Source organism: Prinia subflava, unplaced genomic scaffold (genome assembly GCF_021018805.1).
Source record: "Prinia subflava isolate CZ2003 ecotype Zambia unplaced genomic scaffold, Cam_Psub_1.2 scaffold_53_NEW, whole genome shotgun sequence".
Lineage (NCBI taxonomy): Eukaryota > Metazoa > Chordata > Aves > Passeriformes > Cisticolidae > Prinia > Prinia subflava.
Genome location: NW_026961063.1, coordinates 352,473 through 372,004, shown reverse-complemented (window position 1 = coordinate 372,004; position 19,532 = coordinate 352,473). Strand labels below are relative to the sequence as shown.

Genomic DNA, 19,532 nt, shown 5'->3' with positions numbered 1-19,532 from the left:
GAAACCTGACAGAGGGAAATGGGGCTCGAATTTAAAATAGGTCAATGTAAAACTAGAATCGGGCAAAAAAATGACCTTAAGGGAAGGCTGGGGATGGGAAAAGAATGATAAGGATAAAATGTAACAATAATTGAGATCCTCCCTCTGAGTCAGAAGGGGCAGAGTGGGCTCCCTGCCCCATTGTCAAACTTCCTGGGCTTGACCAACAGTTTAAGCCTAAATGTTTAAGAGCACTTAATCCAGATCTCAATTTAAATAATTTACTCACAGAATCATATAGAAATTACAATAGGCACAATAGTAACTTGCAGGCCTATTTTATTTATGAGTCTAAAGTGCTTAAGAATCTGAGAGCAACATTCCTAGCACGTTTGCTACAGAATATTCACCCTTGCACACACACATACCTGAAGAGCATGTACAGGTGTAAATACCTGTGAAAAACCCACCTTGAGTTCAGTATTGACATCAGTGCCTTTGGGGATCGACAGGCCAAGGGTTGAGCCCCAAGATCTGAGGGATCAGCCCAAACTCTGTTGTTTATCCTCTGAGAATCCCAAACTCACAAGTAATAAAATAGACTAATAATAAATAAATAAATAAATGAACTTGTGAGTTTGGGATTCTCTGTGGTCCAGTTGAACTCAGGGGGTCTCACTCAGGACCTGCTGGTTATATAAAATGTTGGCTTTTTAGTCATCCTAATTTTCTATGCTGGCTACAGTTTGGAACTTTCCTTTGAAACTTCGATAACAAACACTTTATCACCCTTGGGTTGTTCTTCAGAAAAAAAACGAATTCCCAAGGCTGTTCCTTATAATCAGGGAGTTGGTTTGACAACACAAGTCCGTGGGAGCCGCCAGTGTTGTTGATGAACTGGAGGAGCTTGGCCTGGCTCACCAAGGCCTGGCCTGAGCTCACAGTGCAAAGGAGGGAGGGGTGCACCACACAAATGGGGGTCCCAGGGGTGCCCCCCCAGCTGCAGCAGCTGCTCGAGTTTCACTCTGTGTTCAACTTCCCCTTCATTATTTATCCCTGCGTGGAGCCGTGAGGGAACGGGGAAAGGGAGGGTAAAGAGGCTCCCCCCATTCAAGGGGGGCTTAAGCTGCATTTCCCCCTCCTCCTCCAGTGTCTGGAGCAGCAGGGCAAATTCCTGACCCCTGAAAGAGCCAGAGGAACTTCAGGACAGGCTGTGGTTGGTGTTGGGGGAAGCTCGTGTATCCCCAGACACCGAGCTGGATGAAGGGAGCCCTCTCACCCCCAGCACTCCCACCCATGGGAACAGAGCATCCCCACCCCACCCCCAGGGCAATGCAGCCCCTCCCCTGCCCAGGAAGAGGAGGCAGCAGAAATACCAAAGATTTGGGCTAAACAGAGGGGCTTCAACCATCTCCAGCCCACCCAGAGGAGTTAAGGCCCCCAGTGTGCTCATGTGGGGCTCACTTGACTCATGGTACTAAGAAAATCCAACCCTCTCCACTTTTCCAGCCTTTGGGTGGGGGCACAACACCAACCCCAGCAGGATGAGGAACGAGCACGGGTTTGGGAGAAACAGTCTGGGGGGGCCTGAGCCGTGCTGAGCCCACCACGACCCCCAGCACACGCTCAGGGATATGTGGAGACCCTGGGTACAGGCAGGGACTGCAGGGCCATGTGCTGGTGGGGACAGTGTCAAAGCCAGGCAGGGACATTGCCACAGGGAGTGAAGACAGCAGAGCCAGGGTAAGACAGGGAATGCTTTTTATTCAGACCCACAGGAGAGGACGGGTGAGTCCGTCACAGACTTTTCCATTGAAGCACAGACCATTGACAGGACAGAGCGCGGCGCACACACTGCTACAGACCCCGCGGGGTCTTCAACTAGTTTATGTTCCCTGTTCCAGCAGCACCCTTGGGAGTTTAGTATTCCTCCCCTTCCTCCTCTCCCTCCCCTTCCACAGAATCCACCCCCACCTCCTCGTAATCCTTCTCCAGGGCAGCCATATCCTCACGGGCCTCTGAGAACTCCCCCTCCTCCATGCCCTCCCCCACGTACCAGTGCACAAACGCCCTCTTGGCGTACATCAGGTCAAACTTGTGGTCCAGGCGGGCCCAGGCCTCGGCGATGGCCGTGGTGTTGCTCAGCATGCACACGGCGCGCTGCACCTTGGCCAGGTCGCCCCCGGGCACCACCGTGGGCGGCTGGTAGTTGATGCCCACCTTGAAACCAGTGGGGCACCAGTCCACAAACTGGATGGTGCGCTTGGTCTTGATGGTGGCGATGGCGGCGTTGACATCCTTGGGCACCACGTCCCCGCGGTACAGCAGGCAGCACGCCATGTACTTGCCGTGGCGAGGGTCACACTTCACCATCTGGTTGGCCGGCTCGAAGCAGGCGTTGGTGATCTCGGCCACCGAGAGCTGCTCGTGATAAGCCTTCTCCGCAGAGATCACCGGGGCATAGGTGGCCAGAGGGAAGTGGATGCGCGGGTACGGCACCAGGTTGGTCTGGAATTCTGTCAGGTCGACGTTCAGGGCTCCATCAAAGCGCAGAGAGGCCGTGATGGACGACACAATCTGGCCTATCAACCTGTTGAGGTTGGTGTAGGTGGGGCGCTCGATGTCCAGGTTGCGGCGGCAGATGTCGTAGATGGCCTCGTTGTCCACCATGAAGGCACAGTCGGAGTGCTCCAGGGTGGTGTGCGTGGTCAGGATGGAGTTGTAGGGCTCCACCACGGCCGTGGACACCTGGGGGGCTGGGTAGATGGAGAACTCCAGCTTGGACTTCTTGCCGTAGTCCACAGAGAGCCGCTCCATCAGCAGGGAGGTGAAGCCAGAGCCGGTGCCACCGCCAAAGCTGTGGAACACCAGGAAGCCCTGCAGCCCTGTGCACTGGTCAGCCTGCAGGGAGAGACAAGGTGGGGAGCCATGTTTACTCCAGGCAACAGAAACTGCTCCTTCCTCTGTGTGGCCTCACAAGGACATTTGGGGGCTTTCCAGCAGCAGAACTGGAGTCAGCAGATGGGGACAGGGTGGCACTGACTCCATCTATTACCCACTGACTCATGGTGAATCACCCAGGGAAGCCGCTTGGCCTCTGGGGTGAGACAGTGGTCAGGGGCGCCTCGAAGTGCAGAAACGCCACCGGCTCAGCAGCACGGAGGGGACAAGTTTGACCGCCGGGGACTGTCACAGCCACACAGCTCTGGGTGGGACCGGCTCGGGGCTGCCTGTCCCTGGCGCACGCAGCTGGACTCAGCCACGTCAGGAGCCAAGAGGGAACAAAGAGGGAATTGCCGAGCTCAGCACCGGCGGCGCCCGGGGGCTGCGGCGCTGTGGAGCGGCTCCAGCTCCAGCTGCGCCGCGTCCCGCTGCCGGCCAATGGCAGCCACTGCACAACAGGATTACCATTAATTAATAAATTAAATCTAAACCCAACCCAGCCAGTCTGGAGGGGAGAGCGAGACAGAATGGAGGCTTTGTCCTCGCTCGCCACCTGCACCCCCCGTGCCCCTACCAGCTTGCGGATGCGGTCAAGGACCAGGTCGATGATCTCCTTGCCGATGGTGTAGTGCCCGCGGGCGTAGTTGTTGGCCGCATCCTCCTTGCCCGTGATCAGCTGCTCGGGGTGGAAGAGCTGCCGGTACGTCCCGGTGCGCACCTCGTCTGCGGGGACAGCCCCGGGCCCCGTTAGCGCCCGCTGCCCCCGCTAGCGCCCGGTGCCCCCTTAGCGCCCCCGCCCCGCCGGCCGCCCCCCACACACCGCTCACCGATCACGGTGGGCTCCAGGTCCACGAACACGGCCCGGGGCACGTGCTTGCCGGCGCCCGTCTCGCTGAAGAAGGTGTTGAAGGAGTCGTCCCCCCCGCCGATGGTCTTGTCACTGGGCATCTGCCCGTCGGGCTGGATGCCGTGCTCCAGGCAGTACAGCTCCCAGCACGCATTGCCGATCTGCACGCCCGCTTGGCCCACGTGGATGGAGATGCACTCGCGCTGCGGGGGCACACGGCACACGCTCACCCCTTTTGTCACCTCTCTGTCCCACCCCAGCACCCACAGAGCTGGGAAGGGACCCTCACAAAGGTTGGCTGGGGTCAGATCCTGCCTGGTCACACACTGGAGGTGCACCCAGTGCAGGGGGTCCCATCCTGTCCCCATCAGCACTGGCACCCTGCCTGTGGAGGATGGGGAGCTCAGCACTCGTGGCTCATCCTTCCCTCAGCGACCGGGACGGCGCCCATGGTGATTCGGGAGCCCCGGGGGTTCCATCCTGCCCCACCCTGCCCTGATGAGACCCAACAAAGCCCCGGGGGCTCAGCACCGGGGACTCCTCCTGAGTCCCAGTCCAAGCAAGGCTACGCCCAGTGCGGGACTGGGGGGTCCCATCCTGCCGTGTTTGACCTCTGGTGTGGGATGGGGTACTCAGCACGGGGGGTCCCATTCCACCCTCCCCACCCCGGGGACAATTTCTGCCTCGGTAAACCGGGGCCACGCCCAGCGCAGGCGGAGGGCTCAGCACCGAGGCGGGGGGGCGGGGGGAAAGGGGGTCTATCCTGCCCGGTTTAACGGGAGCCACGCCCAGTGACGGATGGTGGCTCGGGACCGTAGGATGAGGTGCCCGATCCTGTCCCTTTCAACCGGTGCCACGCCCAGTACGGGCTTAGCTCCAGGGACCCGTCCTGCCCGGTTTAACGGGAGCCATGTCTGGTTCAGGCTCGGGGTTCGGTCCCCGGGAGCCATCCGGTCGGGTTTAACCACGGCCACCCCCGACAGCAGCTCAGGACTGCGTTTCGGGGTCCCATCCTGCCCGGTTTAACGGGAGCCACGCCCGGGGCAGGCTCGGGGCTCGGTCCCGGGGGTCCCATCTTGCCCGGTTTGATTGGAACCACGCCCGGTGCGGTACCGTGGATCAGCGCTAGGGATCCATCCTGCCCGGTTTAACGGGAGCCACACCCTATGGAAGCCCAGTCCTGAGTCCCGGGGGTCTCATCCTGCCCGGTTTAACGGGAGCCACACCCTATGGAAGCCCAGTCCTGAGTCCCGGGGGTCTCATCCTGCCCGGTTTAACGGCGGCCACACCCTATGGAAGCCCAGTCCTGAGTCCCGGGGGTCTCATCCTGCCCGGTTTAACGGGAGCCACGCCCTATGGAAGCTTAGTGCTAAGTCCTCGGGGTCCCATCCTGCCCGGTTTAACGGGAGCCACGCCCGCTGCGGGCTCGGGGGTGGCAGAAAGACCCTCCCAGGAGATACACTCGGGGCTGGGGCCCGGGCGACGCATTTTCCTCGGTGTAACGGGAGCCACGCCCGGTGCGGGAGGAGCCCCGGCGCCGAGGGCTCATCCCGGGAAGGGGGGGACGCTAAACCCTCGGGAATGGAGATCAGGGGGGTTGGGGACCAGAAACAACGGCGAGAAGGGGGCCGGGGTGGGGGATGAAAACCGGAGAATACCCTGGGAGGGAGGGTGGGGACTGAGACCGGGGAAAACCGGGGTGGGAGGATGGGCCCGGCGGGAATGGGGGACAAAGGGACCAAGGGACCGTGGGAATAGGGACAAGGGAGGTCCCGACCCCCCGCACCCCCTCACCATGGCGGCGGTCGGTCCGGGGCGGTCTCACAGCCCGACGCTGAGGCGGTCGATGTAAGAGGCGCGGCGGAGCGCGGGGCTCGGTGCGAGGCTTTATAGCGGCGGCGGGGCGGGGCGGGCGGCGGGGCCGGGGGGGCGGCGGGGCCGGCGGCGGCGGCGGCCATTGGTAGCCCGGGATGAGGTAATGCCCCCCCGCAGCCGCAGACAAAGGCCGGGCGGTGCGGGACGGGGGGGCCCGGGGGCTGCGGCGGCCACGGCCCGGCCCCGCCGCCGGAGGGGCCCCGGCTGTGTCCTTGGCACCGTCCCTGCCACGCCCCGGTCCCCCGGTCTTGGCTGAGCTAGCGGTCACGCTCGGGTCCCCATCCCACTGTCCCCATCCCCCCACGCCCCCAAGTCCCGCCGTTCTCCCCGATCCCGTTCTCCCGGAATGAGTCTCCTGGTCCCGGGGCTCCCGTTACACGGGGTGGGTCCACGCCCCGGTCCCCATCCCCGGGGCTGCAGCCCTCCCCCTTGTCTGGCCACTGCCCGAGCTCCCGGTTATCCTCGGGCACACCCTGGTCCCTGTCCCCAGCCATCCCCTTGTTCCCATCCCGTTGTTCCCATCCCTTGTCACACTCTGGTCCCCATTCCCAGCCAGCCACGCCCTGGTCCCTGTCCTCAGGGACAATGTTCTCATCCCTGTCCCCATCCCCAGGGACACTGTCCCAGTCTCTGGCCGTGTCACAGTGCCCTGGTTCTCAGCCACGTCCCTGCCGTGGCCCCGTGCCTGTCCCGGCCCTTTCCCTGCCGTGCCCAGCCCTTCCAGTGCCTCTTTGTCTGCTCGGGCAGAGGGAACCGGCGCTGCGGGGCCCAGGCGCGGGGACAAAGACTCATCTCCCCGGGCAGCCGAGGACGACACGGCCGGGGGCGGCGGGGGGGTGAGGGACAGCGGGGGGACACAGGGGACAAAAGCCCCCAGGGCAGTTTTGGGCTGGGGGCTCCAGCCGAGCAGCAGCTGCTGTGCGGCAGCTGGTGGTGGGGACACAGCTGGGACACTGGGACACGCGTCCCCTGGCCACCCCTCCATCTGCTGCCAGCCCCTGCACAGCCCCCCCCCGAACCACCAGCCCCACAGCCCTAGGGTTTCCCACTCCTTCGGGGGTTCCCCTTCCCTTTGTTCTTGCAAAGCCTACAGGATTTGGGGGTTTGGGATTTTGGGGGTTGGTTTCCCCAAGCCAGGAGGTGCTGGGAGGGCTCAGTCCCTGCAGAGGAGTGACCCCACACCACATGCATGGCCCCAGCTGCTGCAGGTGGAGCTGCCAGGACATCCCCCTGCTGAGAAATCCCTTTTTTTCCCCCGGTGTTTCCCACATTATGCAGATTTTTGGGCAGATGCAAGGTTCCCGTGTCCCTGCTGCCAAACCCATGTCCCCACCACTATCCCCATGTCCCTGCTGCCAGTCCCGTGTCCCCACTGTCAGCGCCATGCCCCTGCTGGTGCCCCTGTTTTGGGGGTGCTGCCGGGGCTGCAGAGCTGCAGACAAAGAGGGGATGGGATTTGGGCATCGCCCACCAGAACAAAGGATCAGGCTTTGCTAAGTAGAGAAAAACCAGATTTGTCTCCCACCAGGCTGATCCCCATGGCAAATGGGTGTTTTGGGGCACCCTGACCCCAAAGCAGCTCAGCCCCCAGCCCTGACCCCACTGTACATCTATCCCTGCCTGGGAAATTCCTCCTGCCTTTGTCCCCCTGCAGTCCCAAGTGTTCAATGCCAGTGTGCAGCCTGTCAGGGTGTCCCCATTGTGTCCCCAGGGGTTTTGGGGGCTCACAGCAGCCCCCTGACCAGGGGACCACTCTCCAAGCTAAGGAGGGTCCACACCCATCCTATTGCCCTGAGCTGTGGGCAGGAGGTGCCTCACAGGGCAGGGGTGGCTCAGCCCCAGTGGGTGATGTGGGGTGTGGGGTGAGGGGCACTGGGTGCTGCAGTCCCACTGGTGCCCCCCAGCCCCCTCCCATCTCCTCGGGTATGGACGGCCACATGTCCTGCACCCACTGCTGCCAGGCAACTGGTGGGGTTGCTAGGAGACCGGTTGCTAGGAGACGGGCTGGGACCCCCCCTCACATCCCCCTTCCCCAACATCCATCCCGGGGCCTGGCGTGCGGGGGATTGCAGGCGGAGCAGGCTGGGTTCCCACCGCTGCCTGGCCTTATTGTCACAGTGAGGGCACCACCCCCGGGACCCCCAGAGCCTCACCCTGCTTGGCTGTGGGTGAGGCACCATCCTTGGGACCCCCAATGCCCGACCCTGAGGGTGGGGCACCATCCTTGGGACCCCCAGTGCCTCATCCTGCTTGGCTGTGGGTGGGGCACCATCTGCAGGTCCCCCAGTGCCTGACCCTGTGGGTGAGGCACCATCCTTGGGACCCCCAATGCCCGACCCTGAGGGTGGGGCACCATCCTTGGGACCCCCAGTGTCTGCCCCTGAGGGTGGGGCACCCTCCTTGGGACCCCCAGTGCCTGACCCTGAGGGTGGGGCACCACCCTTGGGACCCCCAGTGCCCGACCCTGAGGGTGGGGCACCCTCCTTGGGACCCCCAGTGCCTGACCCTGAGGGTGGGGCACCATCTGCAGGTCCCCCAGTGCCCAACCCTGAGGGTGGGGCACCATCCTTGGGACCCCCAGTGCCTGACCCTGAGGGTGGGGCACCATCTGCAGGCCCCCCAGTGCCCGATCACTCTGCTGTGCCAAGCAAGGGGGGTACACAGGCTCTGGGGTGCCCCAGTTCCCACCCTGCCGTGGATGTCACCATCCCTGTGGCCCCCCAAACTCGAGGCCTGTTGAGTGCTGCTGCGGGGGGGTCTGGCACAGCTCCCAGCCCCTCCACCTCCCGTGCTTCCCATTCGTCTGTGCTCTGTTGACTGTTGGTAGCAACGCGGTGGCTCCTGGTGACGGTTGCTGGCGTCCCCCAGCCGTGTCCATCCCCTTGGTGCCACTGGGTGGGACAGACCCTGGACCCCCCTGGAGTCCCCCCTGAGTCCCCATGGCTGTCCCCACCCTGGCTGGGCAACTCGGGGGCTCCCGGAGATGGCATCTCATCCTGCGTGGGCTGATTTTCCTGGCTGCTGGACTCCTGCCCGTGGCACAGCCGAAATTCCCAGCCTCCCCCGGTCTGGGCCCTTCCTGGGGATCCCAAATTGGTGACCTCGAACCCGCTGACTGGGACACGCCGTCCCCAGGGATCGAGGGGTCTCGACCCCATCAGGGGCTGTGGTGGCTCAGGGCTGAAATCCCAGACACAGGCTGCTGTTATTTTTAGCCTGTTTTCCCGCAGAACCCAGCTCTGTCTGTCTGTCTGTCCATCCGCTGCCACCATCGATGTGACAGATTCATTCAGATGGAGAGACAGGGCAGCTCAGGGGAGGAGGGGGCCGCTCCTCTCCGGGGTGCAGGGTGAGGCCGTGGTGTGGCAGAGGGGCTCAGGGTGGCACTGAGGGGCTGGACCCCGCCGAGGGGTGGCAGAGCGGGCTGGACCCCCGCCCCACTCGAAAAAAACCCCCTCCGAGCCCACTGCTGGGGGCAGCGGGTGACCGCATTCCCCGTGGGAGGAGGCAGGGCGGTGTCACCGGTGTTCCCGCAGCCTGGGTGTCCCGGTGCCCCTTCCCTCCCCCTCCCGGCTCGGCGGGAGCCACAACAAAAGGGAGACTCGGTCCCGGGATGGGGGGGACACTGCGGGGGGACAGGGGGAGCAGGGCAAGGCGCGGTGGGGCCGCCGTGGGGTGCGGGGGGCTGCGGGCGCGCTGCCCGTGGGGAGGGGGCTGCGGCACCGCCTGCGTGCGGGGCGGTTCCGCAATGCGGCAAAGCCGGGAATAAAGGAGCGGGGCGGCGGAGGGGTGGGGGTGAGGTGGGAGAGACCCTGCTGTCGGAGGGGTCCGCCCTCGGCCCGGCCCCCCAAAGCATCGTCTGAACCCCAGCAGGGCCCCGGGACCGGCGTGGTGGGGTCTCGGGGGGCTCCGGTGCCACCGGGGGCTCAGGAGTGTGAGTTGCTGGGACAACGGGCACCCCGGGCACCCGGGGCGTGTGCCAGCACCGGGGATGTGCCCAGGGAGTGCGGAGACACCGGAGCGCCCAGGGAGGGGCGGGACACTGAGGTGACCAGGGTGTGAGGGGACACAGAGTGGTCAGGGAGCAGGGGGGACATCGAGGTACCCAAGGAGGGGACACGCTGAGGTGCCCAGGGTGTGGGGGGACACGCGGGTGCTCAGGGATTGGCGGGACATCGCGGTGCCCGGGGAGTGTGGGGTCTGTGATTCTGTCTCGGGGCCGACCCCAATGTCCCCATGCTGTCCCAAACCCCTCTCTGGCCTTTGGAGCGCGACTCCCACCCGCTTCAAACCAACCCAGAGCGGGGGAGGCAGGGTGGGACCGGGCACTGCGCCCCGGGGGTGGGCGTGGGGTGCTCCCCCGGCCCCGTCCGTCCTGCCCCACAGGAACTGCCCCGCGTGGGTTCCCCCGGGGAGCAGCCCCGGGGCTGGCAGGGAGCAGGGCGGCGGCGGGCACAGGAGCCGGCGCGACGGGAGCCCGCGGGGCTTCCCACGGGAACGGCACCGGGATGGGGAGGGGGCACGGAGAGGAATTACCGGATCCCCGAGGCCTCCAGCCCAGGAGGGGCCGGGGCGCTCCCTGGGCACATGCAGCACCTGAGGCTGAGCCGGGGGCTTCAGGGACCCATCCTGTCGCCGACTGAGCCCCCCGCCCCAATATCGCCGAGCCTCCCGCCTCTAAAGCCTCCCGTAATCCCCGCTCCCCCCGATGTCCCCCAGCCCCGCTGCCCCTAATGCCTTCTGACCCTTCTGAGCCCCCCAATCGCCCCCTGCCTGCCCGCCCAGCGCCCCCCAAACCTGGGGACCCCCAACCCTCCGCCCCTTTGTCCCCGCCTCTTTCCCCGCCCATAGCCACGCCCATTTCACCACAAGCCACGCCCCCTTCCCCGCCCCCTCCCGCCTCCCGCCCACCGCATTCCGCTCCACTGACGTCACCGCCCACCCACTCTCGTCAGCTTTCGAACCGACCAATCAGAATCGAGGCGGGGCGGGAGGGCGTGTCCAGAGCCGCGCGTGGCCCGGAGGGGCGGGGCAAAGTCCGGATGGCTCCGCCCCCTTTCCCCGCCCCCCTCCCCGCCCCTGGGGTATATCCCGGGAGCCCTACGGGGCGACCCCCGCCTCCCTCCTCGACGGCTTCGTAACGCTTCGGACAGCGAGCGGCCATGGTGAGGGCTGGGGGCGTGCTGGCTTCATCGGGGGGCACCGCGTGGGGTGGGACCCCCTGGGAGTGCGGGACCCCCCGAGCAGCGCGGGGGGCTGAGATGCGGGTGCGTGCTGGGTCCCCCTCCATGTCCCCAGCAGCACGTGGGGCTGTGGTCTGGAGGGGCTGGGAGCTCCTCGCGTGTTCAGGACGCTCCGTGGGGCTGCCGAGTTGTTGCTCGTCCCGAGCAGGCGGGGGTGCGAGTGTTCCCCGGAACCGGGGGCTTCCCCAGCCGGGGGTCGCTGCCCGGGGTGCTCCCACCCTCGGGTGCCGATCCCCCCCCGGGCTGGGGACACTCCGCGTGGAGCTGCGTGTCCTGGGCTCACACTTAGGAGCTAAGCACGTCCCCACATCACCCTCGGGAGAGGAACTGGCAGCGAGGGGGTCCGGGGGAACCCCTCGTGCCCCCCTCTCCCGGCTCTGCTCGCCGGGAAACGCGTGGGAGTGAGTCACGGCGGCGTGGAGCGATGGCGGGGGGCAGATCCCCTGCTCTCAGCACAAGCAGGAGCGGCTGCCGTGAGGAAAAGTCCTCCCGGTCACCGGAGTTTGCTCCTGTCCCGGGCGGAGCTGGCTGCCAGCCGGGCGCCCATAGCCGCGGTTAAGGCTGCGGCGGGACCGGGACAGGCCGGGGTTGTGCAAGGGCTGGCGGAGAAGAGAGCGGCTCCGCATTCCCTGAGGTCCGAGGCTGCCCACGAAGCGGGAAGTTGTGAGCAGAACGCTGGGGAAGGGGCTGAAGTGTCCCTGTCGCTGTGCGATCCGTGGGTGGGGGGGTCTGGAAATGGTGAACCTCAATTAGTGGGAACCCCAATTCTCCACTCGTGGGAGGTGGGGGTGGCATGAATGGCACCACCCGGTGCAGGTTCCCACCTCCCTGGGGCGCCAGGATGGTACCCCCAGAGCTGAGCACCCCTAGGGCTGTGCACGCTGATAGTCCCAGCCTGGCCCCGAACGCGGGGGTCCCTCCACACCTCCCTCCTCAGCTCCTGGGTGTCTCCAGCTGCAGTTTGGGATGATGCTGGGACAGCCCTGAGCGAGCCAGGGCACAACTGGGGTTTGGGGGAGCTGAGCCTGTGCCCACCGTGTTCTCACTCTGTCCCTCAATGGGGAGGGGCAGGATGGGACCCCCACAACTGAGCACTCCTTGCGATGGGTCTGGGCACGATCTGACCCCATCCACCCTTTGTGAGGGTCCCTTCCCAGCTCGGTGGGTGCTGGTGTGGGACAGAGAGGTGACAAAAGGGGTGAGCGTGTGCCGTGTGCCCCCGCAGCGCGAGTGCATCTCCATCCACGTGGGCCAAGCGGGCGTGCAGATCGGCAATGCGTGCTGGGAGCTGTACTGCCTGGAGCACGGCATCCAGCCCGACGGGCAGATGCCCAGCGACAAGACCATCGGCGGGGGGGACGACTCCTTCAACACCTTCTTCAGCGAGACGGGCGCCGGCAAGCACGTGCCCCGGGCCGTGTTCGTGGACCTGGAGCCCACCGTGATCGGTGAGCGGCGCTAAGGGGGCACCGGGCGCTAACGGGGGCACCGGGCACTGAGGGGGCACCAGGCACTAACGGGGCCCGGGGCTGTCCCCGCAGACGAGGTGCGCACCGGGACGTACCGGCAGCTCTTCCACCCCGAGCAGCTGATCACGGGCAAGGAGGATGCGGCCAACAACTACGCCCGCGGGCACTACACCATCGGCAAGGAGATCATCGACCTGGTCCTTGACCGCATCCGCAAGCTGGTGGGTGTCCTGTGGGGGTCTGGTGGGGTGGGTCCATCCCTGCGGGGGATGTGGGGACAAAGGGAAGCTCCAGGTGTCCCTGGGCAGGTCCTTCTCAGCCCATCAGCACTTTGGGGCTGAGGGTGGGGCTGTCGGAGGAGGGACCGGCAATTCCCTCTCCTGGCCCAGGGCTGAGCCTTGCCAAGGGGAGGAGGGCGGGAAGCCCCATGGCGAGGGCAGGGGGGCCAGGACAGATGCTTTGGGTGCTGGTGCAGCACTGGTTTGACTGGTGTGGCTGCCCAAGCTCTTTGAACCTGTGGTTCCCACGCTGGGGCTGGCGCCGGGGTGGCCGGACCTGCTGCGCCGCCGGCTCTGCTCGGGGAGCTCCTGGCACATCAAAGGCTGAGCTGGCTGCCCATGGGCTCCTGTGGGATAAGCTCCTGCTGCACCCTCGTGGAAAAAGAGGGGGTGAAGCTGTGGTTGGCTTGTTCCAGAGCCTGCTGGGGTGTCTCCCAAGAGCTGGGGTATCCAAAATGAGTCCGTGGCCAACATGTGAGGTCAGGGCCACCTTGTCCCCCACCGTGGTGGTTCCTGCTGTGGTAGTGGAACACCCTTATAATGTCCTCATGTGGCCACAGAGAGGAGCAACTTCTGCTGCCCAGGTTCTTCTTGTCTCTACTGAGTATCCCCAAACCCCTGCAGGAAGGGATCCCTGTCCCTGGTCATACTGAATCACAGGGCCTGAGATCCTGGGACAAATATCTGCCATTCTGTGAGGGATATTTGCCATTCTGTGAGGGATATTTGCCATTCTGTGAGGAGTATTTGCCATTCTGTGAGGGGTATTTGCCATTCTGAGGGGATTACTTCCTGGGCAAGTCAGTAGCAGCTGAAGTTCAGATTCTCTGACAGTTTGGTTTTGTTTTCCTCTCGCCACCCTGCAGGCTGACCAGTGCACAGGGCTGCAGGGCTTCCTGGTGTTCCACAGCTTTGGCGGTGGCACCGGCTCTGGCTTCACCTCCCTGCTGATGGAGCGGCTCTCGGTGGACTACGGCAAGAAGTCCAAGCTGGAGTTCTCCATCTACCCAGCGCCACAGGTGTCCACGGCCGTGGTGGAGCCCTACAACTCCATCCTGACCACGCACACCACCCTGGAGCACTCCGACTGTGCCTTCATGGTGGACAACGAGGCCATCTACGACATCTGCCGCCGCAACCTGGACATCGAGCGCCCCACCTACACCAACCTGAACCGCCTCATCAGCCAGATCGTGTCGTCCATCACGGCCTCTCTGCGCTTTGACGGAGCCCTGAACGTCGACCTGACAGAATTCCAGACCAACCTGGTGCCGTACCCGCGCATCCACTTCCCTCTGGCCACCTATGCCCCGGTGATCTCTGCGGAGAAGGCTTATCACGAGCAGCTGACGGTGGCCGAAATCACCAACGCCTGCTTCGAGCCGGCCAACCAGATGGTGAAGTGTGACCCTCGCCACGGCAAGTACATGGCGTGCTGCCTGCTGTACCGCGGGGACGTGGTGCCCAAGGATGTCAACGCCGCCATCGCCACCATCAAGACCAAGCGCACCATCCAGTTTGTGGACTGGTGCCCGACCGGTTTCAAGGTGGGCATCAACTACCAGCCACCCACGGTGGTGCCCGGGGGCGACCTGGCCAAGGTGCAGCGCGCCGTGTGCATGCTGAGCAACACCACGGCCATCGCCGAGGCCTGGGCCCGCCTGGACCACAAGTTTGACCTGATGTACGCCAAGAGGGCGTTTGTGCACTGGTACGTGGGGGAGGGCATGGAGGAGGGGGAGTTCTCGGAGGCCCGTGAGGATATGGCTGCCCTGGAGAAGGATTACGAGGAGGTGGGGGCTGACAGCTTGGAGGGCGATGAGGAGGGGGAGGAATATTAGTGCCTTGTCTGTGCTGTTACACTGCGGTGCTGTTCATTAAAATGGCTCTTTCCGACGTTGCCTCGCTCATTGTGCCGGGACAATCCGCCTTGTGGTGACCTGGGGGGACGTCCCAGGGGACGGGGGGGCCTCAGCTGGGCTGGTTGCCCGGCCCTGCTGCCAGCTGGCACAGGGGTTGTGTTGGGAGAGGCTGGGGGGTTGTGTGGGGTCGGGGTCCCTGGCTGGCTCCCTGGCACTGCCCTGCTGGGTTACCTGCAGTGGCAGGGGGGGGCTCGTGTCCTCCTCACTGTTCTGCTCACCCTGGGGGTCACCAAGTGAGGGGGAGACCCCTGAGACCCCCCCCAGTGTCCTGCCCAGTGCCTGGTGCAGACAGGCTGGACGTGGTGTCATGCTGTCCTGGCACAGAGCCACCCTCGGTGCGGTTCTCTGCAGAGCTGGGAGGGGGGTCCTGGGCGGGGGGGACCCTCCCCACAGGCTCTGGGCAGGGCACCGAGTCCTTCCCGTAAGTGCCGCCCTAGCTACCCGGAAAGGGGGGGCTCAGGGGGGGTTTGCAGCGCTGTCCAGCGCTGCCCTGCTCATGGCAGCTCCCGCAGAGCCGAGTCACGGCGGCCCCGAGGAAGAGGAAGGGGGATGGATGAGGGGGCCCCCCCTCCCTGGGCGCTGGGCACCGCGGGCAGGATGGGACCCGGCTCGGATGGGTGCTCTGCCTGAGCCCTGCAGCGCCCAGTCCCTCTCTGCATCCCAGCTGGGGGTCTGTACCCCCATGCTCCCTTGGGGGGGACCCCATAGGGGTCCCTGTCCCTCTCACCTGGGTGGGGGGAGGATCTCGTGTCTCCCCGCCACTCTCAGCCCCTCTCCCCCTTACCCCTGGTGCTGCTGCGTTCCTCTGCCTGCACCGCCGATGGGGAACACACCAGCCCCCCACCTTGGGGGTCTCCGAGCCCCCCTGAAAGGCAACGCCTGCAGCCGCCCTGCACACGCAGCCCCTCACCCCGAGGGGTGTCCCCAGCCCCTTTCCCCGCCCCCCCGAGGGGACATCCGCAACCCCCGGTCCTCCCTCCGGCCCGGAGACCCCTCCCCTCTCTCAGTCCCGTATCCCCGGGTCCCCCCGGCGGGGAGGAGCCGCTGTCCGCTATAAACAGCCGATACCGGCAGCCGCCGCCCTCCCGGTGCGAGCATGAGCCGCCGTGACCGCGACCCCCGGGTGCCGCCGCCCCTCACCGCGGCCCCGGGGCGGCTGGCGGAGGCGGCGGCAGCGCGGGGCGCGGAGCGGGAGGAGCTGGCGGCGCTGAACGATCGTTTCGCCGCTTTCCTGGAGCGGGTGCGGGCGCTGGAACGGCAGAACGGGACCCTCCGAGCCGCCCTGGGCCGCGCCACCGCCGCCACCGGGCCCCGCACCGGGCTGGTGCAGGGGGAGCTGCAGGGGCTGCGGGAGCGGCTGCAGCGCCTCGGCCGCGACCGGGACCGGCTCCAGGCTGAGCGGGACGGGCTCGCCACCGACCTGGCGGCCCTGCGGCAGCGGTGGGCCCGCGGTGGGGCCGTGGGAGGCAGCGGGGTGGGGACCAAGGATGAGACGGGATGAGGAATGCGCCGGGGTGGGGACTGGAGGATGTGAAGGGGACCAGAGAATGGACCGGGATGAACCGGGATGAACCGGGATGAACCGGGATGAGGGATGAACTGGGATGAGGGATGAACCGGGATGAGGGATGAACTGGGATGAAGGATGAACTGGGAGGAGGGATGAACTGGGATGAGGCATGAACTGGGGTGAGGCATGAACTGGGATGAGGGATGAACCGGGATGAGGGATGAACTGGGATGAGGGATGAACCGGGATGAGGGATGAACCGGGATGAGGGATGTACTGGGATGAGGGATGTACTGCGATGGGAATCGGGGATGTGTCGGGATGAGTTATGAGTGTGATGGGGACCAGGGAAGGTGCCAGAGAGAGACTGCGAGAGCCGCTGGCTGAGGAACGTGATGGGATGAGAGTTGCACCAGGATGGGGACCGGAGGATGCAGCGGGCTGGGGATGGGGGAGCCCCGGGCAAGTCGGGGTAGGGACTGGGGAGGAGAGCCCCTGGGAAGGGATACGCTCAGCAGACACTGGGAAAGGCACCCGGGATGCACTGGGAGGCACTGGGAGATGAGAGCTCTGCGGAAAGGCGGGGCACTGGGAGGGGCAGGGTGAGGGTGGGGGCACTGGGAGGGGACTGGTGCCAGCGCGGGGGGCGCTCCATCCCCGATCGCCTCCGCTGTGAGTGGAGGGCGCTGCAACAGGAGGCAGGAGGAGGGGGTCTGCACCCCCACCCCCACCTCCCTCTCATCCCTTGCTGTCCCCAGGCTGGAGGACGAGACACAGAAGCGTGAGGATGCCGAGAAGAGCCTGGTGCTGTTCCGCAAGGTGAGGGGGCTGGCGGGGCCGTGCAGTACCGAATCCTCACCCAGGGGTCTCCCCATCCCCTCCACGCTGCCCTGCAGCTCATCCCGGCCTCTCCCACAGGACGTGGATCACGCCACGCTGTCTCGCCTGGAGCTGGAGCGCAAGGTGGAGCTGCTGATGGACGAGATCGGCTTCCTCAAGAAGCTGCACGAGGAGGTGGTGGCATGGCCCGGGCAGGGATGGGGACAGGGGGGACAGCTCCGGTCCTTGTGCCACTGCGTGACGCCCCCACGCCCACGCAGGAGCTGCGGGACCTGGAGGTGAGCGCGCCCAGCCCGGCGGGGCTGGCCGAGGCCGAGGTGTGCAAGCCGGAGCTGACGGCGGCGCTGCGGGAGATCCGCACCCAGTACGAGAGCATCGCCGTCAAGAACCTGCAGGAGGCCGAGGAGTGGTACAAATCAAAGGTACCCGGGGCTGGGAGGGATTTTGGGGAGGCTGAGCCATCCCGGAGCGCTGACTCGCCTGGCCCGCGCAGTTTGCCGATCTCTCGGACGCAGCAAACCGCAACCACGAGGCGCTGCGACTGGCCAAGCAGGAGATGAACGAGTCCCGGAGGCAGATCCAGAGCCTCACCTGCGAGGTGGACGGGCTGAAGGGCGTGGTGAGAGCCGGGGAGTGTTTGGGGAGGGGGTGCGAGGACCACAGCCCACCCCGGCCCTTTGCAGCCCCGTCTCCCCCCGCAGAATGAGGCGCTGCAGCGGCAGATGCGGGAGATGGAGGATGAGTTCGGGGAGGAGATCGGGAACTACCAGGACGTGGTGGGGAGGCTGGAGCAGGAGATCCAGCAGATGAAGGAGGAGATGGCGCGGCACCTACGCGAGTACCAGGACCTGCTGAACGTCAAGATGGCCCTGGACATCGAGATTGCCACCTACCGAAAGCTGCTGGAGGGCGAGGAGAGCCGGTGAGGAAGGGCACAGAGCTCCACTCTGCCGGCGGGGAAGCTCCCTCGCGTTGGGTCACCCTGGTTATTGTGGGGTTTTCGTGGGAGGAGGCAGCTCCAGGGGCTTTATTCCCACTCCCATGGGAGCCTCTCGCTGCTGAGATAAAATCAAGGCCAGGGGCTGGCGGGATCGGGGGGGAGCTGCCTCCAACCCCACTCCGGGTGCCAGCCTGGCAGCCCGCGGGCACAGCCCCCCATTGAGCCGGGATGTGGGGCACAGAATCGAGGGTGTGGAAGGGTCACTGGGAATGTCCAGGAGTCCCAGACCCTCCTCATCCTCCTCTCCCCCCCCCAGGATCACCATCCCACTGCACCCCACCTCCTCCTTCAGCATGAGGAGCTCAGGTGAGCCACAAGCTGGGGGTCCCCCACTGTGTCTGGGGGTCCCCCACTGTGTCTGGGGGTCTTTGCTTGGGGGTAGAGACCCCGTGTGGGTGTGGGTGGGTGCCTGTGCCCCTGCCCAGGGTATCTGGGAGGGCACGGGGTGCTGATGCCCCTCTGTGCCCAGTGCTGGAGCCCCAGCCTGCCGAGAGCCCTGCACGGAGGACGGTGCTCATCAAAACCATCGAGACACGGGACGGACAGGTGAGAACTGGGGGTGCCCTGCCTGGGAGGCCCCACCCTGCTGTGGGACTGATCCCCAAATTCTCCTCTTGCAGCAAGTGGTGACGGAGTCGCACAAGGAGCGAGCGGGGAAGTGACAGAGAGGAGCTGCTGTGATCTCCCCGACCCCACGGTGGGGTTTTGCCAGCCCCTGCTGCATCCTGGGTGGGGGTCTGGGAGCGCCCCAAACCCCATTCCTGCTGCCAGCACCACGGCCAAACGCTGTGGTGCGTTCCTGTGCCTTTGCAGTGTGTCCCCGTGCCTTGGCCCCTCACTATTTATCGCTATTTATTGCCTATTTATTGCCTATTTATTATTCTCCCAACCTCAACCCCGGCTGTATTTATTATCGAGTGTTCTCCAGGCTGCCCTGGGGCAGAGGGAGTCCCAAATTCGCTCCCGCCACCAGAGCTGGCACCGGCTGTCCCCGGGGTTGGCAGGTCCGGTGACATCCAAGCGCTGTCCCCTCCGGTGTCCCCGCCAGGGGAGTGGGGCAGAAAGGGAAGAGGCGCCTGGCTGAGGGGGGATCTGGGGTCTTGTTCTGTCTTCATCACCACGACTCTCATTCTGGGGTGGTCCCACCTCTCCTCCCATCACTGGAACCGGCACCGGCTGCCCCCGGGGTTGGCGGGGTCCGGTGACATCCAAGCGCTGTCCCCTCCGGTGTCCCCTCCAGGGGAGTGGGGCAGAAAGGGAAGCAGAGCCTGGCTGAGGAGGGGATTTGGGTCTCCGGGGTCCTGTTCTGTCTCCATCGCCACGACTCCCACTCTGGGGGGTCCCACCTCCCCTCCGGTCACCGGAACCGGCACCGGCTGCCCCCGGGGTTGGCGGGGTCCGGTGACATCCAAGCGCTGTCCCCTCCGGTGTCCCCTCCAGGGGAGTGGGGCAGAAAGGGAAGCGGCGCCTGGCTGAGGAGGGGATTTGGGGTCCTGTTCTCTCCCAGGGCCCCTCTCCATCACCACTCGGGGGGGGGGGGGGGTCCCACCTCCCCTCCCGTCACCGGAACCGGCACCGGCTGCCCCCGGGGTTGGCAGATCCGGTGGCACCCAAGTCCCCTCCGGT

At 65.3% G+C, this 19,532-nt stretch overlaps 3 protein-coding genes across 3 annotated transcripts; 2 read left to right on the top strand and 1 right to left on the bottom strand.

Annotated features, from left to right (window-relative positions):
* Positions 1 to 1,723: 1,723 nt before the first annotated feature.
* On the bottom strand, positions 1,724 to 5,713 carry LOC134565517 (tubulin alpha-1A chain). Its single transcript, XM_063425126.1, has 4 exons — positions 5,564 to 5,713; positions 3,750 to 3,972; positions 3,497 to 3,645; positions 1,724 to 2,880 (listed from the first exon to the last, which is right to left on the bottom strand). Exons 1-4 carry the CDS (start codon positions 5,564 to 5,566, stop codon positions 1,900 to 1,902), a joined length of 1,356 nt encoding a protein of 451 aa, XP_063281196.1. The 5' UTR covers positions 5,567 to 5,713; the 3' UTR covers positions 1,724 to 1,899.
* A 6,399-nt stretch (positions 5,714 to 12,112) lies between these two features.
* LOC134565518 (tubulin alpha-1C chain) lies at positions 12,113 to 14,490 on the top strand. Its single transcript, XM_063425127.1, has 3 exons — positions 12,113 to 12,335; positions 12,429 to 12,577; positions 13,501 to 14,490. Exons 1-3 carry the CDS (start codon positions 12,215 to 12,217, stop codon positions 14,473 to 14,475), a joined length of 1,245 nt encoding a protein of 414 aa, XP_063281197.1. The 5' UTR covers positions 12,113 to 12,214; the 3' UTR covers positions 14,476 to 14,490.
* Positions 14,491 to 15,595: 1,105 nt separating this feature from the next.
* Positions 15,596 to 18,977, top strand: PRPH (peripherin). The gene is made up of 9 exons (XM_063425133.1): positions 15,596 to 15,996; positions 16,825 to 16,885; positions 16,985 to 17,080; positions 17,167 to 17,328; positions 17,400 to 17,525; positions 17,608 to 17,828; positions 18,163 to 18,212; positions 18,376 to 18,452; positions 18,527 to 18,977. Exons 1-9 carry the CDS (start codon positions 15,653 to 15,655, stop codon positions 18,566 to 18,568), a joined length of 1,179 nt encoding a protein of 392 aa, XP_063281203.1. The 5' UTR covers positions 15,596 to 15,652; the 3' UTR covers positions 18,569 to 18,977.
* Positions 18,978 to 19,532: the final 555 nt, after the last annotated feature.

What these genes read in the sequence shown, in the direction of transcription:
- PRPH (XM_063425133.1), top strand. Translation starts at nt 15,653, where the DNA reads ATGAGCCGCCGTGACCGCGACCCCCGGGTGCCGCCGCCCCTCACCGCG. An exon ending in CTGGCGGCCCTGCGGCAGCG is followed by an intron (nt 15,997 to 16,824) that starts GTGGGCCCGCGG and finishes TGCTGTCCCCAG; the next exon opens with GCTGGAGGACGAGACACAGA. An exon ending in TCAAGAAGCTGCACGAGGAG is followed by an intron (nt 17,081 to 17,166) that starts GTGGTGGCATGG and finishes ACGCCCACGCAG; the next exon opens with GAGCTGCGGGACCTGGAGGT.
- LOC134565517 (XM_063425126.1), bottom strand. An exon ending in CCTGGAGCCCACCGTGATCG is followed by an intron (nt 3,646 to 3,749) that starts GTGAGCGGTGTG and finishes CTGTCCCCGCAG; the next exon opens with ACGAGGTGCGCACCGGGACG. An exon ending in TTGACCGCATCCGCAAGCTG is followed by an intron (nt 2,881 to 3,496) that starts GTAGGGGCACGG and finishes CTCTCCCTGCAG; the next exon opens with GCTGACCAGTGCACAGGGCT.
- LOC134565518 (XM_063425127.1), top strand. Translation starts at nt 12,215, where the DNA reads ATGCCCAGCGACAAGACCATCGGCGGGGGGGACGACTCCTTCAACACC. An exon ending in CCTGGAGCCCACCGTGATCG is followed by an intron (nt 12,336 to 12,428) that starts GTGAGCGGCGCT and finishes CTGTCCCCGCAG; the next exon opens with ACGAGGTGCGCACCGGGACG. An exon ending in TTGACCGCATCCGCAAGCTG is followed by an intron (nt 12,578 to 13,500) that starts GTGGGTGTCCTG and finishes GCCACCCTGCAG; the next exon opens with GCTGACCAGTGCACAGGGCT.